Source organism: Cynoglossus semilaevis, unplaced genomic scaffold (genome assembly GCF_000523025.1).
Source record: "Cynoglossus semilaevis isolate Cse_v1.0 unplaced genomic scaffold, Cse_v1.0 scaffold1282, whole genome shotgun sequence".
In the NCBI taxonomy this organism is placed as follows: domain Eukaryota; kingdom Metazoa; phylum Chordata; class Actinopteri; order Pleuronectiformes; family Cynoglossidae; genus Cynoglossus; species Cynoglossus semilaevis.
In genome coordinates, this window is record NW_007585122.1 from 155,020 (window position 1) to 176,728 (window position 21,709).

The 21,709-nt window shown below is 40.6% G+C and overlaps 1 protein-coding gene across 10 annotated transcripts in view; it reads right to left on the reverse strand.

The window, feature by feature from the left end:
- Window positions 1-132: 132 nt before the first annotated feature.
- eya4 (EYA transcriptional coactivator and phosphatase 4) overlaps window positions 133-21,709 on the reverse strand; it is a 40,078-nt gene continuing 18,501 nt past the window's right edge. Inside the window, exons 3-21 of one of the 10 annotated variants that reach the window (XR_003049056.1) lie at window positions 17,964-18,013; window positions 15,750-15,871; window positions 14,093-14,176; window positions 13,558-13,635; window positions 12,822-12,888; window positions 12,545-12,687; window positions 12,004-12,147; window positions 11,769-11,851; window positions 10,439-10,613; window positions 8,647-8,783; window positions 8,135-8,218; window positions 5,449-5,538; window positions 5,007-5,065; window positions 4,659-4,819; window positions 3,969-4,083; window positions 3,577-3,698; window positions 2,904-3,004; window positions 2,724-2,824; window positions 133-1,340 (exon numbers count right to left, since the gene is read on the reverse strand). Coding sequence is in view for 9 of the 10 variants with exons in the window: in XM_008337393.3 (XP_008335615.1) it covers window positions 1,260-1,340; window positions 2,724-3,004; window positions 3,577-3,698; window positions 3,969-4,083; window positions 4,659-4,819; window positions 5,007-5,065; window positions 5,449-5,538; window positions 8,135-8,218; window positions 8,647-8,783; window positions 10,439-10,613; window positions 11,769-11,851; window positions 12,004-12,147; window positions 12,545-12,687; window positions 12,822-12,888; window positions 13,558-13,635; window positions 14,093-14,176; window positions 15,750-15,871; window positions 17,964-18,013 (2,076 nt within the window). In the remaining variant the exon portion in view is untranslated. Of the gene's footprint in view, window positions 1,341-2,665; window positions 3,005-3,576; window positions 3,699-3,968; window positions 4,084-4,658; window positions 4,820-5,006; window positions 5,066-5,448; window positions 5,539-8,134; window positions 8,219-8,646; window positions 8,784-10,438; window positions 10,614-11,768; window positions 11,852-12,003; window positions 12,148-12,544; window positions 12,688-12,821; window positions 12,889-13,557; window positions 13,636-14,092; window positions 14,177-15,749; window positions 15,872-17,963; window positions 18,014-21,597 lie in introns of those variants that run through there. The other 9 variants (XM_008337395.3, XM_008337393.3, XM_008337396.3 and 6 more) reach the window with 9 other exon arrangements.

Below are 21,709 nucleotides of genomic sequence, written 5' to 3' on the forward strand. Positions count from 1 at the left end.
TTTGGTTTGTCTGGGCAGTGAGCTGGTTCTCTGCGTCTGTCACAGCTCTTGATGTACTTCAATTTACAACTTTGAGTTGAGGAACTCTGCTCTGCGTTGACTCTCTCTAGGGGTTAATGTTTTTTTGTTTTGTTTTTCTGGTGGCAGCTTGTGTTTTGTGTTATAACTTAATGTGCCAGTTGTGTCTAATTGTACATGGTTGAGACATGGTATAGTGTGCTCATTTGCTTTATTTTGTATTTGTTCATTTGAGTTACTGTCAGAGGTAGTTCACTGAAGTTTTCAGAACCACAGATTTAAAAAAGAAGAAAATACAAAAATTGCAGCCTGTAAATTACGTGATATTTTAGTCTGGTTCATGAAAAAAAAACTAGAGTAATAGAGGAAGCTGTGTTGAAGTGTTTTTGAATTTTTAACAAAAAAGACACAAGGCAGAAGTTTGTTGGATAACATTACTTCTTTATATCTACATACATAGACATTTGTAAATAAAGAAAAGACATTCAAACACGTTAAGGCACAACACATCATTACGCACATCCTCAGTTTCTCAAAAAAGAAAAAAAAAAAAATACAAAATCCAGAGAAAAAAAAAGACCCAAAACATAAAATTTTCCTTTTTTTTTTTTTTTAAAGCATCCACCACTGTTCTTAAGTTCAAGGTTAATAATTTACATGAATTGCTGCCACAGACTGCATTGTTGAGTTGATTATACCACCATATAAAAGCAGCTCTTATTCCTGCAAACACACAATCCTACCATTTATAAAGAGACCTTTATTGTAAGGGGACAGTTCACCTCCTGTGACCCACAACAGACCAGGCTGTTGCCTCAGAATAAATATGCCTACGTTTGTCAAACACCGCATCCCGGACCAATGTTTGTCCTTCTGTCTGCACCAAGTGTCTCTAATCCAGCTGCTGGATTGTCAGGGAGGTGCGTCCTCAACATCGCGGGCAGAGAGGATGAGCAGGAGTGCTGTAGCTAGATGAGATGTCATCCCCTGCTGTCCTCTAATTCATCTGCCTCTGCCTTGACATCACTTTTTAAGACCGTAGAGAGTTTGTAAAATTCAAATATTCCAAAAAAAGAAAAAAAAAAACCCCAACAAAAGGGGATGGGGAATCACAAAACAGTTGCAGTGTATTGTTTGTTATTAAATAGTTATACAAAAGAAGAAGGGGTAGGGGGCGCTGCCTTGCCGACAATGTCCGTCGTCACATGAAATATTGCTTAAGTCCATATTTCTTAAAATAGCTACAGGTACTCAAACTCCAGTGCTTGGTGTAGTGCCAGCAGATCAGAGTGACTGGATATCCTCCAGAAAGGCATGTTGTGCTGCAGAGTGGGGAACACACATGGTTAAAACCAGCAGTACTGTACTGTACATTCACCCATGGATATGCACCACCACCTGACGTCATGCAAGCTACACTATCGTAGCTTGTAGCCACCCGGCCTTGCCATAGCACTGCACGAAAAACCCATGCAACTCTATGAGGTATAAAGGAATGACACGGTATTACAGGGAAATGTGTTTATTCACTGGTGCCCACACGCGTGTGCGTTCTGTGGATAAACATGCTTCTTAGTCCGTGTATTCCTTTAACAGTCCCAACACCAAACACACATGAAACCCCCAAGCTGAAGAAATGCCAAAACCTTTTGTTTAACGGTGAAGCAGCGATGTGCTTCAACCTATAGACCGTGTACAAGAAATGGATGTATCCACCCCATTGGAAAGTGAAGCTTCAGCAGTAGACAGGAAGAGCTGAGCTGGGTTGTAAAATTAAGCTGCTTCTCACTTAATTACAAATTGCAAGTATTTTTGAAAAAACCCCTTTAAGGTCTCAATCAGCAATGCCAATTATAATATAATTATATTATAGGGTATATATAATATGATATATAATTATTGCTGGACTGGATTTAACAAATGAGAAGTAAAAAACACTATAAATATTGAAATAGTATTGAAACTACATTAATAGAACTTGTTCAACTTGTGCTCCCTCTAGTGGAAAACGGAGAATTTCTTTAGTTAGTGTTCTGTGGTACTTATTGATTAATCAAACTGATTGAATTAATTTGTAATCATGTTTCTGTTATGACATGATCAGTCTGTTTAGAATCAAACAAAGCAAATCTGAATCTAACACATTGATGGGGAACAAAAACCCTGTTGGTTTGTATGTGGCAAAGCACCTAAAATCAACTAAATAGATATTGTATCATAAACTCTGAGGAGAGTTTTCAAACGAATCCTCATAGACTTCCATTAATACTGTGTTAAACAGCTGCTCTCAGTCTACTACCACAGTTTGCAATCACAAGGCAATGTCCATTTCTTTTAAACTGTCTACAGTCTGCATCATAAGCTACGCTACCACCAAGAAAGTAAGGTTCCACACACACTCAAACAACAGGGACAGTATGACTCATTGAGCTTAATCTCTGTGTACATTTGGGCAACTATTTATTTCAAATCTTTTTTAATGATGTCATCAGCAGCATGAATATGAAGGTGCACAATGTACAACTTTAGCCAAGCTTCAATCTCAGAAGGTATTTTTAGTGCTTGAAACCAAAAGTCAAAAGGATGAAAATGGAAAACATTTCCAAACACAAAACCGCTAGAGCAATGAAAGGCAGGCTTCGTCCAATTAGAGCTCACACTGAGCGGAGTAGGCAGGGTTCACGGTGACATGGCGAGTCCATTACCTTTTTGGCCGCCTGCTCCTCTTCCACACCGTCCCCAATTACAACATACACTACTTTCCTGCCAAACCTTTGCATTATGCGCTCAAAGCAACTCTCTTTTCCTGCAAAAAACAAATAAACAAGGGGAGGAAGGAGGGTCACATGGTCAGAGGGGTCAAAGTTCAGGAGATGTTTGTTTACCTGGCTGGCTGCATGCTCTTCATCCTTCCCATCGCCAATCACAACATATGTAATGTTAGTGCCAAAGCGGGAGACTATACGCTCAAAACAGCTCTCTTTGCCTGGAGACAAACAAATGGCTTTCACAGCGTTTCTTTCTTTGTTTGGATGAACAAAGTGAGTTACTGACGTCTTACTGTTAACATTTGGTTTGTTTTTTTAGTAGTTATATAAAACGCCTTTCTTATTGTGTTTGCTGAGGCTTCAACTTAAACATTTGAGTTAACTTTGGCTTTTTTTTCACATTTTTCCATTTTAATAATTACATCATTTAAGTCATACATTTTGTCATATTTAGGCCTGTTGATTCAACTCAATTAATCAGGATAAATCATAATGAATTGATCACCATTAATCGTGATAATCAATTAAAAAACTGGTTTAGGAAAACCTGAAATGATGTAAAACCTGCATTTTACCATCTCGACTGTCTTGACTGGTACTTCGACACATCAGTGAAAACCGTACATCACAATAATGTACAAACAACAAATACATTATTGTACATTATTGTGAACTGTCAACACATCAAACACACTGGTTAATAAAGTATATTTTACAGTATTGACAACAATATTGGGCAGATAATGTTTCAAATGTGTGGGATGTTTGTGCAGTCGTGTGTTTCTCTTACCTATTTTTGTTGCACTGTAAATATTCTCGATAGGGAAAACCGACCCCAGACTGTATAAGAGAACCTTAGCAAGTGCTGGTATGAGCTGCGTTGTGGTGACCAACACGTTGACACAGTTACTCCTGTCGGATTTAAAAAAATGGACAGAGGAATAAAGTTGAGTCAACATTGGCAACATTGAATCGTAAGCACAGTGGTTCCCAAAGTAGGGGGCTGGTGCCAAAGTGGGTATACATTTTTATTGTATTGTAAATGTTAATTTGTATTTGTCTAATTAGATTAGAAGTTTTGTACATCTGGACGATAGTCTAATGTAAAGGCGTGCTGCAGAATGACGTTTGGGAACCACGGCTTTAGCTGCACAGATTAGTTCCTGTGAGTGAAGGCAGCACCTGGAGCTGATGATGGACAAAGACTTGAGTGCGTGTGTGAGCCAGGAGTCAGTGAGAGCCTCGACTTCTGCCCTGAGCTGCAGCCAGGCGTCTCTCTTAGCAGGACCCAGCAGACCTGAGATAAATCATAGACTCATTTATTACAAGAAGGAAAAAAGGTCAGACATGAAAGGACACAAGAGGAAGTTCAGGACCTTACAAACAACTGGGTCCTGGGCTGCACTACACATATACTTGTAGTGCATCTGTCTAAAAAAGTCTAATACAGTGGCCTCAGTGTCTGTGTTTCATTTCAGTTAACATTCAGCTGCAGAAATACTGTAAATCAAGCAGATGAAGTATTGATCCAAAACATGTTGTGCATTTTATGAATGTATAAATCAGTGTAATTTGGCTGTAATGTTTTAGTAAGAAGCTGGTTTGTGACATTGCAATATTTTATACGACTAACTGTTACACTGGATGTACTGTACATATCTGTACTTGTACTCGTTGCAGTGTTTTTCTCCAGTCCTAAATGTATAAATGTGTAACATATGAACAGTTTTAACCACCTGCAGCTCACACAGAGAAATCATTTTTAACCAACGCAGTTGAATTTACTGTTCAACCCCAACAAAAACTCACTGTATCCCCACCTAAATACCCGTGTTGTTCAGTGAAGCCCACTGTCACGTCTGACTGGCTTACCCCCCACATTGTTTTTGTATGTGCTATACAACTCTTTGACCCGTCGGTAGCGGAAGGCCAGTTTCCTCATCCAGTCGACGCCGCCGCGGACACCCGTAGCCAGGCACAGGTTGGCGCTAGTTGCAGCTGCATGGAAGCCATCAGTTGCAAAACTGTAAGTACTGTCAATAATAATGATATGTTTTATTTGAAAAATCTGCTCTGGCAGAACAAAGAAAATCAAATGGTTATGGTTAGGTATTTATTTTCATGCACACAGTAAGTGTTACTATATACTTACTTACTAAACTGAATGCAGTTAGATACGTGCAGTAGTTTGTGTAAAACCTCGTCCGGTAAATGACTCACCTTAAATCCTGGCCATTGTCGTCTGATGATACGTCATCAATATGTACCTGATCACATTCCTGTGAAGATGAAGAAACTTCTGGTTACAGCTGGTTTCCTACTCAGATGTTAGCACCATCCAGTTTGACCTTGTTTTTGTTACATTGTAACACATTGTTTTCCATTATGTCTGTTGTGTCTTAAGTTTGCATTATGTAGTTCCTGTCATGTTTCTGTGACATTACAACAGTCAGTCATATTTTATGAAAATTGTAGTGGAAATCAAACGTTAAAGTTCTTTTAGAATGCACATTTGTCCTTATAAATCAGTAATTACACAGAAGTGCTACTTCTTTTTGTACCACTAGGGGGCAGTAAAGGTATTCAACTGACGAACATGATTGCCTTTTTTGTTTTTTAGTAAACGTTAGTATGTATCCAAAAATATATAAATCATCATCACCTCCAGGTCATTAAAGAACAGGTGTGTGTCGGCCAAGTTGAAGATCATCTCTTCCATCCTTAGACCCAGTGTTACTGCCATAGGTGGGTCCTAGAGAAGTCAGATGATGACATCAGCATGACATCATCAATACAATCAGTATTTTTTTCTGACCACATTTATTTTCATTGTTTAAAAACCAAGTATATGAAGTGTTGCACTTTTGCCCATTGTTAATGTGAACTTAAGAGTTAGTGGTCGTGGTCATCATCGTCACAGTGGGAGACAGATCTGGACTGCAGGCAGGCCAGTGAACCAATGCACTCCATCTGTACAAAGTTATGACTTTGTAACGTGGGTGCTTTCCATTATTAATGATAGTTTTTTCTGGCGACATAAAACATTCAGTTGAGTGAAAGTATGCATATTTAATTCAGTTGTTTTTTAAAGGACGTGTCGACAATTTTGGAGAAATAGGGTCAGTATTTATGGTCATATTCCCCCCTCCACCCTCTAAGTTGCTAAGTTGGTTTGCTCCACTCATCACAGCAGATGCTGACAGACAGGTTGCACTTGTTCTGTCCCATCAACATTCCTCTGCTTGGTAGGGGGGCTATGTTTGTGTGTGTGTGTGTGTGCATGAGGAAGGGTGTCCCTCTCACTTGTGTGTGTGTTGCACAAAGTAGGTACCCTCTGAAAGGGGCGTGTGCAAACTGCGTGTTATGTGGTACGTGTGTTGTGTGTGTTTCGGAGAACACGGCACATTTTGCCAGCCCTGGGGCTCAGCTGCAAAAACCATCATCAGAGATAAGTCAGCGAGAGTCGACAGCTCGCCCCGCGATGTGCTGACGCTGAGAGGCGACCAGAATAGAAAGCAAGGAGCGAACGAAGGTGAAAGTGAGAGAGGGAGAGAGAGAGAGAGAGAGAGATTGAGAGAAGAGAGTGGGGTATTGAAAGAGAGAGAAAGAAAGAGAAAGAAGAGAAAGAAGGAACCCACAGAAACAAACTCATTGCCCCGTAAAGTTAAACTTTTTGAAATGCATAAGACTCCCCCCCCAAAAAGCCAACAGCTGCTTATAGTGACAGGAGCAATTCTGACTGTAGTTGGTCTCCTGCTTTTCTGTCAGTCAGAGAGACGAGAGGCTCTTAAAGCCCGTCTCCCAGGTAATGATCTCACTGGCCGACAGCCAGAGGAGAGTTATGGACGTCCACGTTAGTCAAAACACTCACAGCTGAAATGTGTTTTGTTCTCTCTGCACAGTTGAACTTGGCCGTGTCCCGGGCTCCACAAAGACCAAGATGGCTTTTGGTGTAATATTTTGCGAGACAAGTTAAATCAATCACAGAGAATTGCAAATATTACTCTGGTCTGGCAAGGATTTTCTGAAACAATTCCCCTCTCCACCTCAGCTATTATCATTCAAGCTCTGGAAACTCAACACCTCATGATGATGTGAACATTTGCCCTGGATGTAAGAACTTTTACAGAACTCCTGTCTGTGGGAGAAAGATGTCTTTACGGTGTGTTCCTGAAAAGTGAAAACATTACTAAAAGACCCCCGTCCTCAGATACCTCCAGGTTGTTGCCATGCCAACGGTGTAAATACTATGCTTGATGATGTGTGAATGAATACAGCCGCTGCCGTCTTCTCTGACACATGAAGTGAATGTTAAAAAGTCCACCAACCCCTGTCAAAGTGACAGTTGTCTGAAAAATATATTACATTTGTAGGAGGTTTTTTTGTGTGTATTTTAGCTCAAAACAAATAAGAAAAGCAGTAGATAAAAATGAAAACGTCTACAGTTTGTTATATAGACCTTGACTGAAGGCCCTAAAACAGCGATGTTTTAGGCCACGCACCCCCGTTCCTCACACCATTGAAAATCAATCCAATCAGGTTGTAACCAGGTTGTTATTTTTCAACATTAGAAAACCTGACATTTTATTATTCTCTATGAATCCATGTGGGTAAAGACATTAGAAAACATTTGATCTGCTATATAATTATCCTACAAGAGATAAACAGGAATGAAGAAGTCGTGGTTGTACCCACAACCCATACTAATAAAGTTTGGCTACTAATGTTCTTCAAGAGTGTGTGTGTGTGTGTGAGCTCCTGCCGTTGTTTTACTGTCAGACTAGGTTTCAGAGCTGATGCAAAGGTCCTTAAGGGTGGCGCTACAGCTAGGACGAGTCCTCGATAAACCAATATAAATCTATCCTGGGCCACATAGGATGATCCGTAGACCAGAGCCAAAAATGTTTGAAATAGAGGCAACTGTAAAGACTGCTGAAGACATTGGAGACTTTAGGGCTGGCAAATGGGCTCAGTGTGAAGCTTGAAATAAACAACATTATAGGTAAGAAATGGTAAATGTAAACTGTTTTGGACAAAGGTGAGCCTGAATTAATAAGAATGGATGTGGAATGTCATTTTAATATCCTGCACATTTTAGAACTATTGGATTTGTGTATGTCTGTCAGCGTGTTCATAAATCTGCTGAAGTATGTAGTTAACATGAGTGATGAAAAACACAACGCAGGAAATGAAGGTACATTTGAATTGTACGTCATAAATGTTTCTCATCACATCCCACTGGTAGATAGAATAGTACTGGTTCCTGACCTGACAACATTTCTGAACCTGGATTTTTTTTTTTTCCCCACAACAATACCAGAAACCGTGAAGCTGTTCAGCTGTCTTACCTTGCCATATTTTTGTGCATAGGAACCAGTGAGCAGAGAATGGAAGACAATAATTGTCTCATCGAGATCCCACACAAACACCCTCTGGAAAAAAAAAGAAAAAATAGACGAGGATTTCTTTGGTAGGAATTGCAGTATTTCAGATTAAGTTCAAGGAAGTAATGCAGCAGAAGCTTTGAGTGTTTGTTACGGGAGGGGCTTGACAATAATCAATGATCCACAAAAGTACTACAGAAGAAGTGAAGTTTAGGAATCACAGACTCAACCTTTGACCTGCTGAAGCCTCAGATCTGATTATTAGTGTCTGATAAACAAATCAACAAACTACTCTAAGTGTCTAATGTTTTGAATGTTACATTTCAAATATCAGACGGAAGCTTAAATCGTCTAAATCAGAAGGAAAAAACATTTTCTGAACTTCTGAGCTCCAGTGAAACACGTCTGTACTTCTGTTTCTGACGTCTGTAGTGTAAGAGCTCTGACCGTCAGTGGGTGTTTCTACGGTCTCTTACCTCTAGATCACTGTCAGGGGGAGGGGAGGGGTTGTTCTTGCGGCCCCTTCCCCTGGACTTGGACCCCCCACTCCGACAGGCTCGGTCATCCAGCTCTTTGATGGGCGTTGAGGGGCTCTGCACTGTGTCAAAGTCCCCTGGGAGTGAAAGCAAACATGGACATATTAAAAAAAGCACTTTTAGATTTACAAATGTTCTGTCTTTGGTTGCACAAGAAATATAAAAAAAACCAATACATTTACAGCAATAAAGCAACAGTAATGATGTGGTTTGAGCTGATCCCACAGGTGCTCAGGATTTTATCCACTTTGGGGAAAGCTGTAACTCAGACTTCGTACACTAATAAGCATTCTTGTCTGGTTTAATAAGTCAAAGTAATTGGCAGGACAGATTAACTTAGAGATGGCTGAGAAACAAAAGTACTATTGGTATTGTTGATGATTTAATGGTGACGTTGAACCAGAGGAGAAAAGTGTGTGATGAATAAAGTCTGGAGTCATTTGATTCTCACAAAGATACTGTACAGTACCTAGAAAATGTTGCAGGAGCACACACACACACACATACAGACACACACACACACATACAGACACACACACACACACCTACAGACACACACACACACACCTACAGACACACACACACACATACAGACACACACACACACACAGACTCCACAGCATGCTCCCACTGCTGTGTGGTAACCAGAACCAGACTCCGAGCTTCAGCTCTCATATTGTTATGTCTCAATCAGGCAGAAAAGGGAGGTGCAGAAAAGAGGAGGTGGCGTGGGTGGATAAAGACACAGAAAGACAAGGAGAATGTGTGAGCCACCAAAGGATAGAGATACCGACAGATTCAGAGAGTCGAAGTGAGAAAGTCAGCGAGAGGCAGGGTGCCAGTGACAGGAAGAATGATAAGCTCCTTTAATCAGGCTTCCTGAGTCACAGCCAAGGTAAACCAGAAATATTGAAAACAGAGGGAAAAGGAAAAATATGAACCACTATTCTTCACATGTGGCTGCGCTTTAGCTCTTACTTTCTGTTCTTTTTTTTAATTCTTGCTTTCACCCTCACTGACGTATCTATAAAAAACCTGTATTTCATAGCGCTCCACTCTGATCAGACTCTCAGGGCAATGTAAACACATGCCAACTCTTCACTTTGTGACACCAGGTACCGATGGTTAAGGTCTGAGGTGACAATAGCATTGTTAGCAACTTTTTTTTTATTTTAAATTTTCTAGATGTTTCTGGTAACCTAACAGTTGTTCTCTTTTTGAAAGGTCAATGTCTTTAATTTAATTTAATTCTTAGCAACTTCATTGGATACCACAAAGAGGTGTGTACCTTTTTCTGACGGTTTTATTTTTTGTTGGAAGTAACTAATTTGACAACATTAGGGTTTGATCTTCTTCACTGAGTTATTTCCTCCAGGTGTGGGAAGGTGTACCTCAGGGCTGGACTTCTGTTAATGATGTGCAGCCTGTACCTAGGATTCTGATGCAGAACCTTGAAACTAGATCCCTTAGAATCTCTAAGGTAGACATGTTCCTTGATAATAAACATTTAAATTGTATAAAATTAATCACTTCAGTCATTTCATATAATTCACAGACAGTCTGTGTCTGCATTTTCCTATGTTTGTTGGCAAGTGGAAAAACAGACCTTCTCAGCCCCTTGTGAAACACAACGCTGGTAAAAAAGAAACCAAACCAAAACCCCAGTGTAGATGGTTTGAACTGAACTTGGGTCACGTCTATTATGTACAGTAGATTTGATTTGAAAACAAACCTGGATGAAGTTCTGCAGCCTGTCCAGTCAAAGCCGGGCTGGGGTCCTGTAGCTGGTAGGCTGCTGTGGAGCCGGTACCGTCCACGCTGTTAGAGGTCATGTAAGTCCCATAAGTGGAGGTGGAATAATACTGGGCGTACTGGTTTTGGCCAAACGTGGTATATGAGGGATAATCCTGCAGAGAATGTATCATTATGAGCACATAAAAGATCCAAAGGGCACACAGCTGGCTGCATGAGAGAAAGTTGAGATGTTTCCATTGCCTGGAAAGGTTCAGTCTGACTTTTGAGGGCAGATTTTACAAGTGTTTCCCTCGGAATTCTCTAATCTTTTTTCTCCATTCTGTATTTTATATCCCCCCAAACAATTAAAGCCTTGTGTCGCTGCTTTTTATAGACTCGGTGGAGATGGGTGCTTTCATGAGTCAGCTCTCTAAACCTGTCACTATGTCCGTCTTGACATAGAGTGCAGCACAACATCATGAATGCATACGCTCACGCACAGACGCGTAAGCATTGTATACAGGCGGTTATGAATTAGTCCCTCACAGTCTATTTTTCTGTTAAACTCATAGACTTGCACACTCACTAATGCACACACACACACACACACACACACACAAACCATATTCCCCCCTAATCCACCCACATGAGCCAAACCTTGACTTTCTTCCTGTAAACAGCCACATTTATCATTCTGGGACATTGAAATCCCCCCTTAAGCATTTTACTACCCCAATACAATTCATCATATGGACACAGAGAAATATAGGGAACAAAACAGTCTTTCAAAAAGACAAATTTTTTGTTTGTCCAAGTTATGCTCCTGCCGTGAGGTCAGGCTGCGTGGATACTTTTTTTAGACTTCTCTGAATATCAAACGTTGTCTAGACATTCTGGTCTCATTTGGTATCAAATAAAGCGTCTTTTGTTTGGTGTGGGAAAGTGAACCTGTGACACAGTTTAAGTCCCCTTCAGAAATTCACCTCATTATTGTCCTGAACTATTCAAACATGGGAACACAATTTCCCAGAATAGTCAGTAAAATCAATTTGTTGCAATTAAAAAACTAGTTTGATCATTTGCATGGATATTTAGCTAGACTTTTAGAAGACAATGATATATGTTGGTGTGTTTTTATTAGTTTAATTATATAAAAATGTCTGTGAAACTTTCAGGTTGAGCAGGACTGTTGACTTTAGGTCAAGTGTGTCATACTAATTACTGAACGCTAATGTGTTGGAGTCGATCATTAGCTATATTTAGACATTTCCATCTTGATTTATTTTTTCTTTTTCTGCTACAGATGAAGCAACAATAAATACACATACCTGTTGTGTGGCAGTGTAGTTGGCGGGGTTGGACACTGAGTTGTTGGTGCTGTAAAGGCCTGAGGAGGGAGTGAAACTGGAACCTGAATGAAAGGGTAGAAACATTTTGAGATTGAGGTCAAAGAACAGAAAGTTTAATGAAAAAAAAAAAGATGATTTTGTTAATTTATTCTCAAATAATAATTTATTCTCACAGCTACTGTGTGTTTTATATGCCGGGTTTCCCCACACTGACCTGGCATCTGATAGGGTGAGTATGCAGTCTGACCAGGCTGAGGTGTGGTGAAGCCGGGGCTGTAGCTGAGGCTCGTCTGCAGAGGAGACGGACTCTGGGCCAGACCGCTCTCTGTCTTAATGCCTGGCAGCATCACACCGAGGTCTGGAACAAAAGACAAACATGGAATACTGCGTTCACCCTGAGTATTTTTCCTTGAAAAACTGGGAATGATCAGACTAAAAGGTTTCTTGGAACACTGCACCGTGGACTATCACCAGTGACTGAGGAACTAATATATTATACTACTACTGCTCCGACTCTAACACATGTATGTAACTCTGTTTTATTAGCACTTTTAAATTGACAATACTGATTTCCTCAAATCCAGCGGGATGTCTTCAAATACGACATGTTCAGCTGGTTGTGTTACTTTTGGAATATTATTCAAATTATTTTAATCATTAGTTTTACACTTTGCTCTGGATACTGGTATCGTGGGTACTTGTATATGTTTGTAAAAAGTGATATCAGGGCAACCGCAGTGTGTATTTGTTCCTACCGTAGGTGGACAGTCCATAGGCCTGTCCTGTCTGGGAGTAAGCCGTGTAGACAGAAGACTGCTGCATGCTGCTAAACTGAGGTTGACCAGCGTAGGTCGGCATCGGGGGAGCTGCAGGTGTGGAGAGGATGTGAGGGTAGGGCCTGGGGGAAGAGAACAAACGTAGATGAGATACAAATCTGTCAGTTTACAAATTTGATTTTAGTGGGTAAATTAATAGAGATTAAAAACCTAAAAGTAAGATTTGTGTTACGGTGGTACAGGAAGTCCCACTTACTTTGAAGGATATAAGGGAGGAGAGTACTGATGGGCAGAGCGAGGGCTGTATCCACTGCTGGTGATTACTAAAACAGCAAATGATCAGGAAACAAACAGGTTAGAGATTGTGCACAGAGAACGTAACCACTCCTGAACGGCACGATTCAACGGCCTTCAGTTTGCTGGAGCAGAGGCGCCGCTCAAGTAAACATAATTTGAATCATTTTGGATGGAGGGGAGCCAAGTTATTCCCCCGTCGAGAGCAGTGTAGTCCATGAAACCCCCTTTTTACTGGGCCCCTCAGTAAAACACAATGTCTGTTTGTGGTCATTGAGATGTCAGGGCTCAACACTGACAAACACCCTGCTGCTTCTTAGCCCTCGCTATGTGTTTCCTAATAGTTATGTGTGTGTACGTCTTGGGGTGTAAAGAACCGTAGAGTGTGAGTCTAAAAAAAAAAAAAAAAAAAAAACATGGACAAGTGTAAAATTGTCCCTCTGTCGCTCTCTCTCATCTCTCTGCCAGCCTTTGATGACGAAATCCAAGGACAGGCAATACCTCATGGGATTAAAGCTTTCAGCCGGGGCGACCACTGAGCCGGGGTGTGAGTGTTTGTGTGACTTTACTCAGGCTTCAAAAACAGAGTGAGGAAATCTTTGCTTATCCATCAAAGTAGGAATATATTTGTGTATTTCTGTCCACACATATGTGGGAGCACATGTGTGTGCGTGTGTGCATGTGTGTGTGTGTGTTACCTGAGCCTGCATATGTGTCTAGCGCTGTCTCGCCTGTTGTAGTGACTGCATCGCTGTTGTTCATAGGCTCGGTTTTCACTAATATAAAAGAGGGGACAGTAACAGTGTTAGAGGAGTCCAGTAAAATGTCAACAATGACACACACACACACACACACACACACAGACAAGCTACGGTTAATAAACCACCATGCATTTCCAATGTGAGAGCAAACAGTCTTTGTAGGGTCTCCACAGACTGTTACAAAAATTCCAAACCTATGAAATGTCATTTTAACACAGGAATTAGAATATTATAAAGAATAATAGTTGTTTAACCAACTTTAAAAATTCTACATCAAACTCTTTATCTATAAAAGCCTACACACACATATATATCCAAGTATTTGAACAAGTATCACATTTAAGTTGCAGTGTTTTTAATACACAGTATGATCCAACAGGAGAAAAATAATCACAGCACAGCAAAGTCGAAATCACAGCAAAACACCAGAAATCAGCGTTATGTTGGGATTCACACACATGCGCCTATGTACCATAGTCCTTGGATCCCGGGGCGGGTGGTGAGCTGCTGCAGCCCAACAGCCAATCAGCTGTGTTTAGAATGGTCATATTTTCACCTAAAAGGGTGCAAGGTGGCAAGGAGGTGAGGATACAACAGTGTGGACTCCCTGAGGTCTGCCTCAGGTACTGAGTAACCCCATAAACCAAAGAATGCCCAGAGTAAATCTGATTACATTCCACAGAGAATCAGGCTCTGAACTAGAAGACAAATCTGAATGGCCTGAAGATATTTGCCAAATCTTTTAATGATAACTTTCCGGATACTTTTCTTGACTGTTTGCCGACTGTTTCACAGGAAAAACAGTCTTGTCTTCCACTGTCTTAAAAAAACAGACAAAAACATGTCATCAAACCAGATCACGTAGGTGTAAGATATTCCCCCCTCGCGGGCTTTGCTGCTGCTTCACATTTTAAGCTTCTTTTTGACCACTTGGGGGCAGCAGTCGATACCTGTATTACCAACATCCACAAATGATTCACCTTTGCCTGGTTGTCTCTAAACCTCAGGATTCCTTAGGACTGAGAATTCAGGCCTGAGTTTCATTCAACGGCTGCATCAATTCCCTCTGAGGGACCAGACGAGCCGTAATGAAGACAAATTAGCTCAATATTGAGATGACACAGCGACTCGAGCGCCGGCTGATGTCAGGTGCCGGGAATGTTGGGTATGAAGTTAGTTTTGGCTCTGAGCTTGTCGACCCAGCACTGTCTGCCTGAACCATTAACAGTGAGCTCATCCAGAGTGATTTAATCTGCTCTATGTCATGAATTCCCTGTAATCTCGTCGTCCGATAATAAATGTCTACAAGCAGCGTCTGATTTTGTTTCCCCCATTACGTATCAAAATGATCCAAAAAAAAAAAAAAAAATTCAAAATAAAGACCAGAAAACAAACAAAAAAAAAACTTTTCAAACAGTAAACATGAAAAATGAAAAGATTAAAAAAGTCATGTTGAGACAAAACAAGGAGAAAATAATGAGGAGATGTCCCTGCTGTTGACATCTAAGATGTGATGCCTTAATGCTCTTGTAGAGGACATAGTTTCCAATAGGAATCACACACACACACAAACACACACCGCCAAGTGGTTAGCGGGCTGAGGAGTCCAGAAAGTGCTTCACTGTGTGTTTGCACACATTCTCCAGTGGTTTATTTAAGTCTTAATGCCAGCACATGTGTGTTTGTGTCTGTGTGTGTGTCTCTGTGTGTGTGCTTGTCTCCTTCCGCCTCAATAAAATTTCCCCAAAAACGACTTATCTCTGCAGGCTGAAAAATCTGTCTGGTGATTTTGCAATAGATTTCATTTCATTATAATAGACTCATGAAATCTGTTGCCAAAACTGACTTGAAGTATGTGTGGTCAAACTGTTGGCTCAGATTTTTGATTTTTCTTCTTTTAGTTAAAGGAGCTATACGTAGATATCAACAGCAACTGTGATATCTATATAACTAATGATATTAACTGAAAAGAGCATTTGATTTACAGCAGTGTCAGTGAGTTTTATGCACACCTACTGTATATTGCACTTTGCAGCCTTTTTATTTCTCAATAATTTTATGCAATTTTGTTTTGTGCAATAATACACGTACTGCTTTCTTAACTAAATGGATGTACCCTGATGTCTTACCTCCTGTTCCGTTGGTGGTGATGGAGGGGCTTCCAAGGTTGTTCTTGTCGAGTTTGGAGCCTGTGGATTCTCCACCTCCCACGCGGTTATGAGGACTGGCTAGGTCCTGCATTTCCATAGACCTACAGGAATGAAAAAGGAGAAAATAAGACATGTTGGGATTTTGAATGGACAAAAGATTAACAGGGCTGTGCAGGCAGCCAGGACTCTCCCACCAGTGTAGTGGAGAGCAGTAGGTGACACGCAAGAGTAAGAAGAAGCTTTAGCTCACGGCGGTTAGATATTGGTCGGTTAGACTGTTGGCCTTTGTTAAGTGTGTTTTTGTGTATGCACACTTCTGGGCTTGAGTACAAGTCCAGAGCCTGCCAGCCAAAAGGTCGATCACGATAAAGATATCGTGCGTGCGATGTGACTGACAAAAGTCTTGTTTATTAAAATCTCTGTCGTCAAGTCAGAAACAATTTGCGAGAGGTGTGAAAGTTTGTAAAAGAAATTCTTCATGCGTGCGCGCTAAAAAAAAAAAAAAAAAAGGCAACATAAAACGGTTGCTGGCGGCCCACCGCCCCGCCTGCCACAAACCCCTCTTCATGCGTGCGCGCTAAAAAAAAAAAAAAAAAGGCAACATGAAACGGTTGCTTGCGGCTCATCGTCACTGCTGCCACAAACCCACACGCTGACATGTGCTTTGGTGAGAGACAACTTCATGTTGAGTCATTTTGTGTGTAAGTGTGTGTGTGTGCCCACTCTGACTCATGCTGCCCACAGGTCGGTCACACTAGTGTTCTACAGGAGACATCAAAGTGAGCAGTGACGGAGACAGAGGCAGTATTAAACCAATGCGGGCTGCTGGTCTACCGCTCTGTGTATGTGCATACGTATATGTGTGTATGTCTGAGAGTGTGTGTGCGCGCGCGCTCCACAGGTTAGTGCATGCTTGTGCGTCCTAGGAAAGACAGCGTACATCTGTGTGGCGTTCTGGCCGAGGTCCATCTCGCTGCTACGGGCAGATAGCATCATCACACGTGACTGCAACCCACAGCCAGACTGACAGGTATAAACATATAGCTTTCAGCAGACAAAGACAAAGACGTGGCTAAAGGGCGAAAAGGATGGAGCGTTCCAAAGATAAACACAATAAATCAACTCTCTCCGTCAACTCTTTGTTCTATTTACAGCTAAACATTCATTCTGCTCTGCTGTAGACTAAAAACAGTGCTCACTGTTTTAACATCAACAGCACTTTATTGTGGATGAGATATTGAGCCAGGTCTTAATGCTAGACTAAAGACTAAAACATTGCCGCAATAAAAGTTAAGGACCTGTAAAGATCATGTAGCATTTTTGGTTCTCTTCAGTCTCCTCTTTCTTGTGCTTGTGTGTGTGAACACTTTTTAACCGTCCGACTCTTCTGTTTCTCAGCAGCAGGAAATGATTTTGTCAACTTTTTTTTTTTTCATTGCATTTTTCCTCTCTTGAAGGTGATGGCAGGAGTTGGTGTTTCATTCACTCGTCTGGTTTTCACATCATGTCTACCCACTGGGAAATAACCCGGCGTCCTTAAAGGAACATATACTTATTTCCTTCAGTGACTGGCATCACATTAATGTTAAAGGTTTAGGTAGAAGTTAGGTAGAAAACACCTACAGCAATTTCCCATAATGCCTCTGACACCCATTGATCATCTTATCCACCCAGCCATGAATAATTAATAGATATAATTTACTGTATGTGCAGCACGGTCCCTTTTGTCCTTATTGGATTGGTATCAGTATATATTTCAGTGTGTGAGTGTGGGTATGTGTGTCTTGGGAACGTGTTGATGACCTCATCTCGCAACTGCAGTGAAACCTCACCTCTCTGCACCATGAGCAAAGAAAAACACACACACAGGTTGACTTTACTATTCTTGTTAAGACTTGTGTATTCTTGTGTGTTTCCCAAACCTGACCCACATTTAATTCACATACTGTATTTATTCACCCAACAGTTAGAATAATCTTCAAACTAAATTATAAGACTGATAAATTTAGATTGATGTAAACAGTAATGTTGTTGTGGCTAACAAGGTCACAGATCATTCAAATTGTATCATCATCAATCATATTTAATAAAAGACAAGGTTGAATTCCTCATCCCCAAAAAATGTTAAGACATTAATAATAATTATTATTCTTGAATATCTCTGTGTCCTCTGTCTCAGTCAGATGAACATACCTGGTGTCTGAAGGGTCTGGAACATGAGATTCACTGTGTGATTTCTTCACCTGCAAAAAACAACAACCAAAAGACAAATAGTTAAATAAATGCAGGTTTTTTATACATGAAACAAAAATCACATGCACTAATAAAGACCCAGTGACTGACGGCCAATTATAAAGCCAACAAAAGGAGGACAAATTCATATGTTGTGCAACATCTGATCTCCAATCTGCTGAGGCTTAGAAAAAGAGAAAGAAATTGGCATCGTATTGGAAGTGACTTTTTAAATGGCACTTAAATGCGGAAAACACAATAAATCAGTGTCGGCTGCTGCGGCCAACGCTGTGACAGAAGTGCTAACTGGCCTCTAAATGACAGATATTAACTTTCCCTTGTTCACCTGTGACCCTGCTCCACCGTCAGCTCAGGACTCTTTCTCAGCCCTTAAAGAGTTGAAAGGTCAAAGTGGGGTCATGTTAGGTCACAGAGCTCACTCCTCACCCTTTAGCGGGTCAGTGTAGACACTAAATTGAGCTTTGACTTTGGGGGTTTACCAAGACATTTGGTCGTGTCAATCACTCTACGTTAAAGCTTTTCTTTTATCACTGCAGAAAAAAATAAAAAATAAAAATGAACTTTTCCAACGCAATGTACACACACCACATCGACACACAAAGTGCTTTTATGTATGACTGACTGTGAGGGTGTGCAGAGCGAGACAGCAGACCAGCGGTACTCTATTAAAATTCCTCTCTCTTATTTGGAACAGGAACTAATTAGAACAGTAAATGCAGGGCGGAGCGACGGCCAATGTATACCAGCTGCCCCGTAATCACTGTGTCAACACACTGTTGAGGTGTAGGGCATGCACGAGGTGCCAAACACACACACACACTCCCGCATGTGGAAATGCACACACAAACACACACGCAGTGCATTTCAGCCAGGCAGCATATTTTAGGCCATTTACACATTATCGCAATCACTTGTAGGTTTACAAAAAAGTGCTGGGCCAAGCAGACACTTAACTCCAGGTTTATTGAAACTAGGGCCAGTGTCTCTGTCGGCATGTGGGGGAGCGGGTGTCCTTGTAGTCATGTGTTTGTGGGGACTTTGTCAATAAAGGGTGAAGTCAGGATACAATGTGAGGACACTTGTCCGGTTGCCACTTATGGATCCACCTCCACCAGGCCGTGACGGTGTTGTAGGGTTAAAACACGGTACGAATCTAATGGGAGATTTCTGCAGAGGCTGTCAATTTACAATTGCAAAAAGTTGGTTAGACCATGCTATTTACATCTAAATGTGTTTAGGATATGACTACAACTACGATGCAACATGACCTGCACGTACTACTGTGGATTTCTAAATATGAAATAAAAGCAAGTATTGAAGTATTAAGCAAGTATTAGCTCTATTTTCTGATTCAGTTCATACTGGGTTATTATTGACGTCATTGAATATTGACAGTGACAGTACTATAAAGTTAATTCCCACATTTTCATTGAAACTATGCACAGATTCATGACCACGAAGGTGAAGCATTGCTTGGACTGTAGGTTATGAGTTATCAGGCATTTACTGAAACGATAAAGAAGAAGATGTGACTGTATATATATGTGTGTGTGTGTGTGTGTGTGTACATAGCATATCGCAGTTCTGTGTGCATATCATCAAGAGGCCTGAGATGCGGATTTATGGTCCTGATTAGAGGACCCTGCTGAGAGCAAATAAGAAGCAGCACTTAGCTGTTTAAGACGGAGTTCAAAGGTCATTTGTGACCTCGTATGGATCATCTTACACACGCACACGCACGCGTGCACACGCACATATCCACACATAAACACACAAAAGCCACTTTCATGTCACGTTTCATGCTTTGCCGAAATTTAACAAGGCTGTCAGTCACAGCAGCAGCGGCGTGGCCGTGAGAAACTACGATCCACATGTAGCTCGCTCAACGCGCACCACAGCTACTCTTGAGTGTGTGTGTGTGCGCGCGACCCACATGCACACACGCAAGGAATCACACCAGTCTGAGTGTTTCTGTCTCAACATGATCTGTAAAAACACAAGCACACGCAGGCTTTGATCCTGAAAAGCTTTTATCATGTACTTCATCCGTTGCACACTTTCTCTAACTGTGAACAGATCAGATCGTCTCACCTCCTTCACTGTCTCACCTCTTTTATCTTTGCCAGAAAAATATGCTCCTTCCTCCCTCACCCACTCATTCTCGCACACAAAAATCATGTTCTTTTTCATTTTCCAAATTTATATCTTTCTTTCAACTGGTACATTTTGTGTAATTAATTACAATATCTACTAGTTGTTTACTTTATTGTTCTAAAAAGATGTATCATCCGGCTGAGACACATTGGAATCAGATTAAATGCTGCCATGGACTTAAAGACAAAAAAACCTTACGTTTGCCCTGTATTTTAAAAGTCAGTGCTTTTCCCCCTGTGTTCCATCTCTAACAGGAAAATGAAGGGCCTCTTAGTGCACTCTTAGCTGGTCAATGTGCCTCAAGTACCCATTTGTGTCACCTGAGCCACTCAAATAAGTGACCTTTGACCTGGTTGGCCGGGTGACTGGTCGAGAACACAACCCCACCCGCTCGAGGGACTCCCTGAGGGATAAATACAGGTATTGGAGGTAATTAGAATTAATAACAATGATTTATTTAAGGAAACTACACACTGAAGTGTTTGTGTTCATATCAACAAATGACATTCATCATCAAATGGATGTTAAAATAACAAAAACCCTAATCTAGAAAAACAATAGGTGTGAAACAGCAGTGACTCTTTTCCACCGCCTCGGTTTTACTGCTTTTGCGAAAAGTTTACACGGAGGACGGTTTGACGAGGTTTTTTCTTTTGTTTCTGACAAACTGTGGGTCAGAATAAACAGTATGGTTCTGGTAATAAAGGGAACAGAGAGAATCAGAGAGACGAAAAGAGACAGAGAGAAAGACAGCACAACGCTGTGCTCCAAATATTTATTTTAAAGATCAGGATCTTTGGTTTTATTTTATAGTCTGTGTTTCTGTATGTTAAAAAAAGCAGAGAAAACCAGAGATTTAAATTTCAAAAAAGACCATAAGTATTATGATTATGTATTGAAAATATAAATTCACCAAAAAATATAAAAAATAAGTTTACAAAATTTACAGGTAATATAAAAAAAACTAGTTTTAAAAAGTGCTAAAAATAGGGTTTGTCGTTTTTTAGTTAGACTATTTTTTTATGTACAGACAATTTGATCTGATTAATTATGAGTTATTTTTGGATTGTTTTGGATGTTTTTGCTTTTTTAAATGACTTCTTATGTGTTCCATAATATATATTAAATTAAAAGTTGATCGGAAAAAAACAAAACCCCAAAATGTCAGATTACAGTCTCAAAAGAAGAAAGATGTAAAGAAAAAAAGACAGAAATTAATTTAAATATTGACAATGCCAATGGTTGTAATTGATCAACACTGCAACCCTGTACTGCATTCAATTGAAATAAAAGTCATGGTATACTTTCATTTCAATTGGATCAATTTTTATACAGCACAAATTATTGTAATTTCCCTGGATTTCAACATGAAAAAAAACCCATTAATTTGCCCGCTGCGGAGTAAAAGGTCCTCTCTTACCTCAGGGTGTAATCCGGTCTGTCAGGAGTCCTTTACTTCCACAAAGCATTACCAAGCTGTACAATCCACCGGCTTCCCGTCTCACACTAACTTTCTGGTCTCAAACACACAC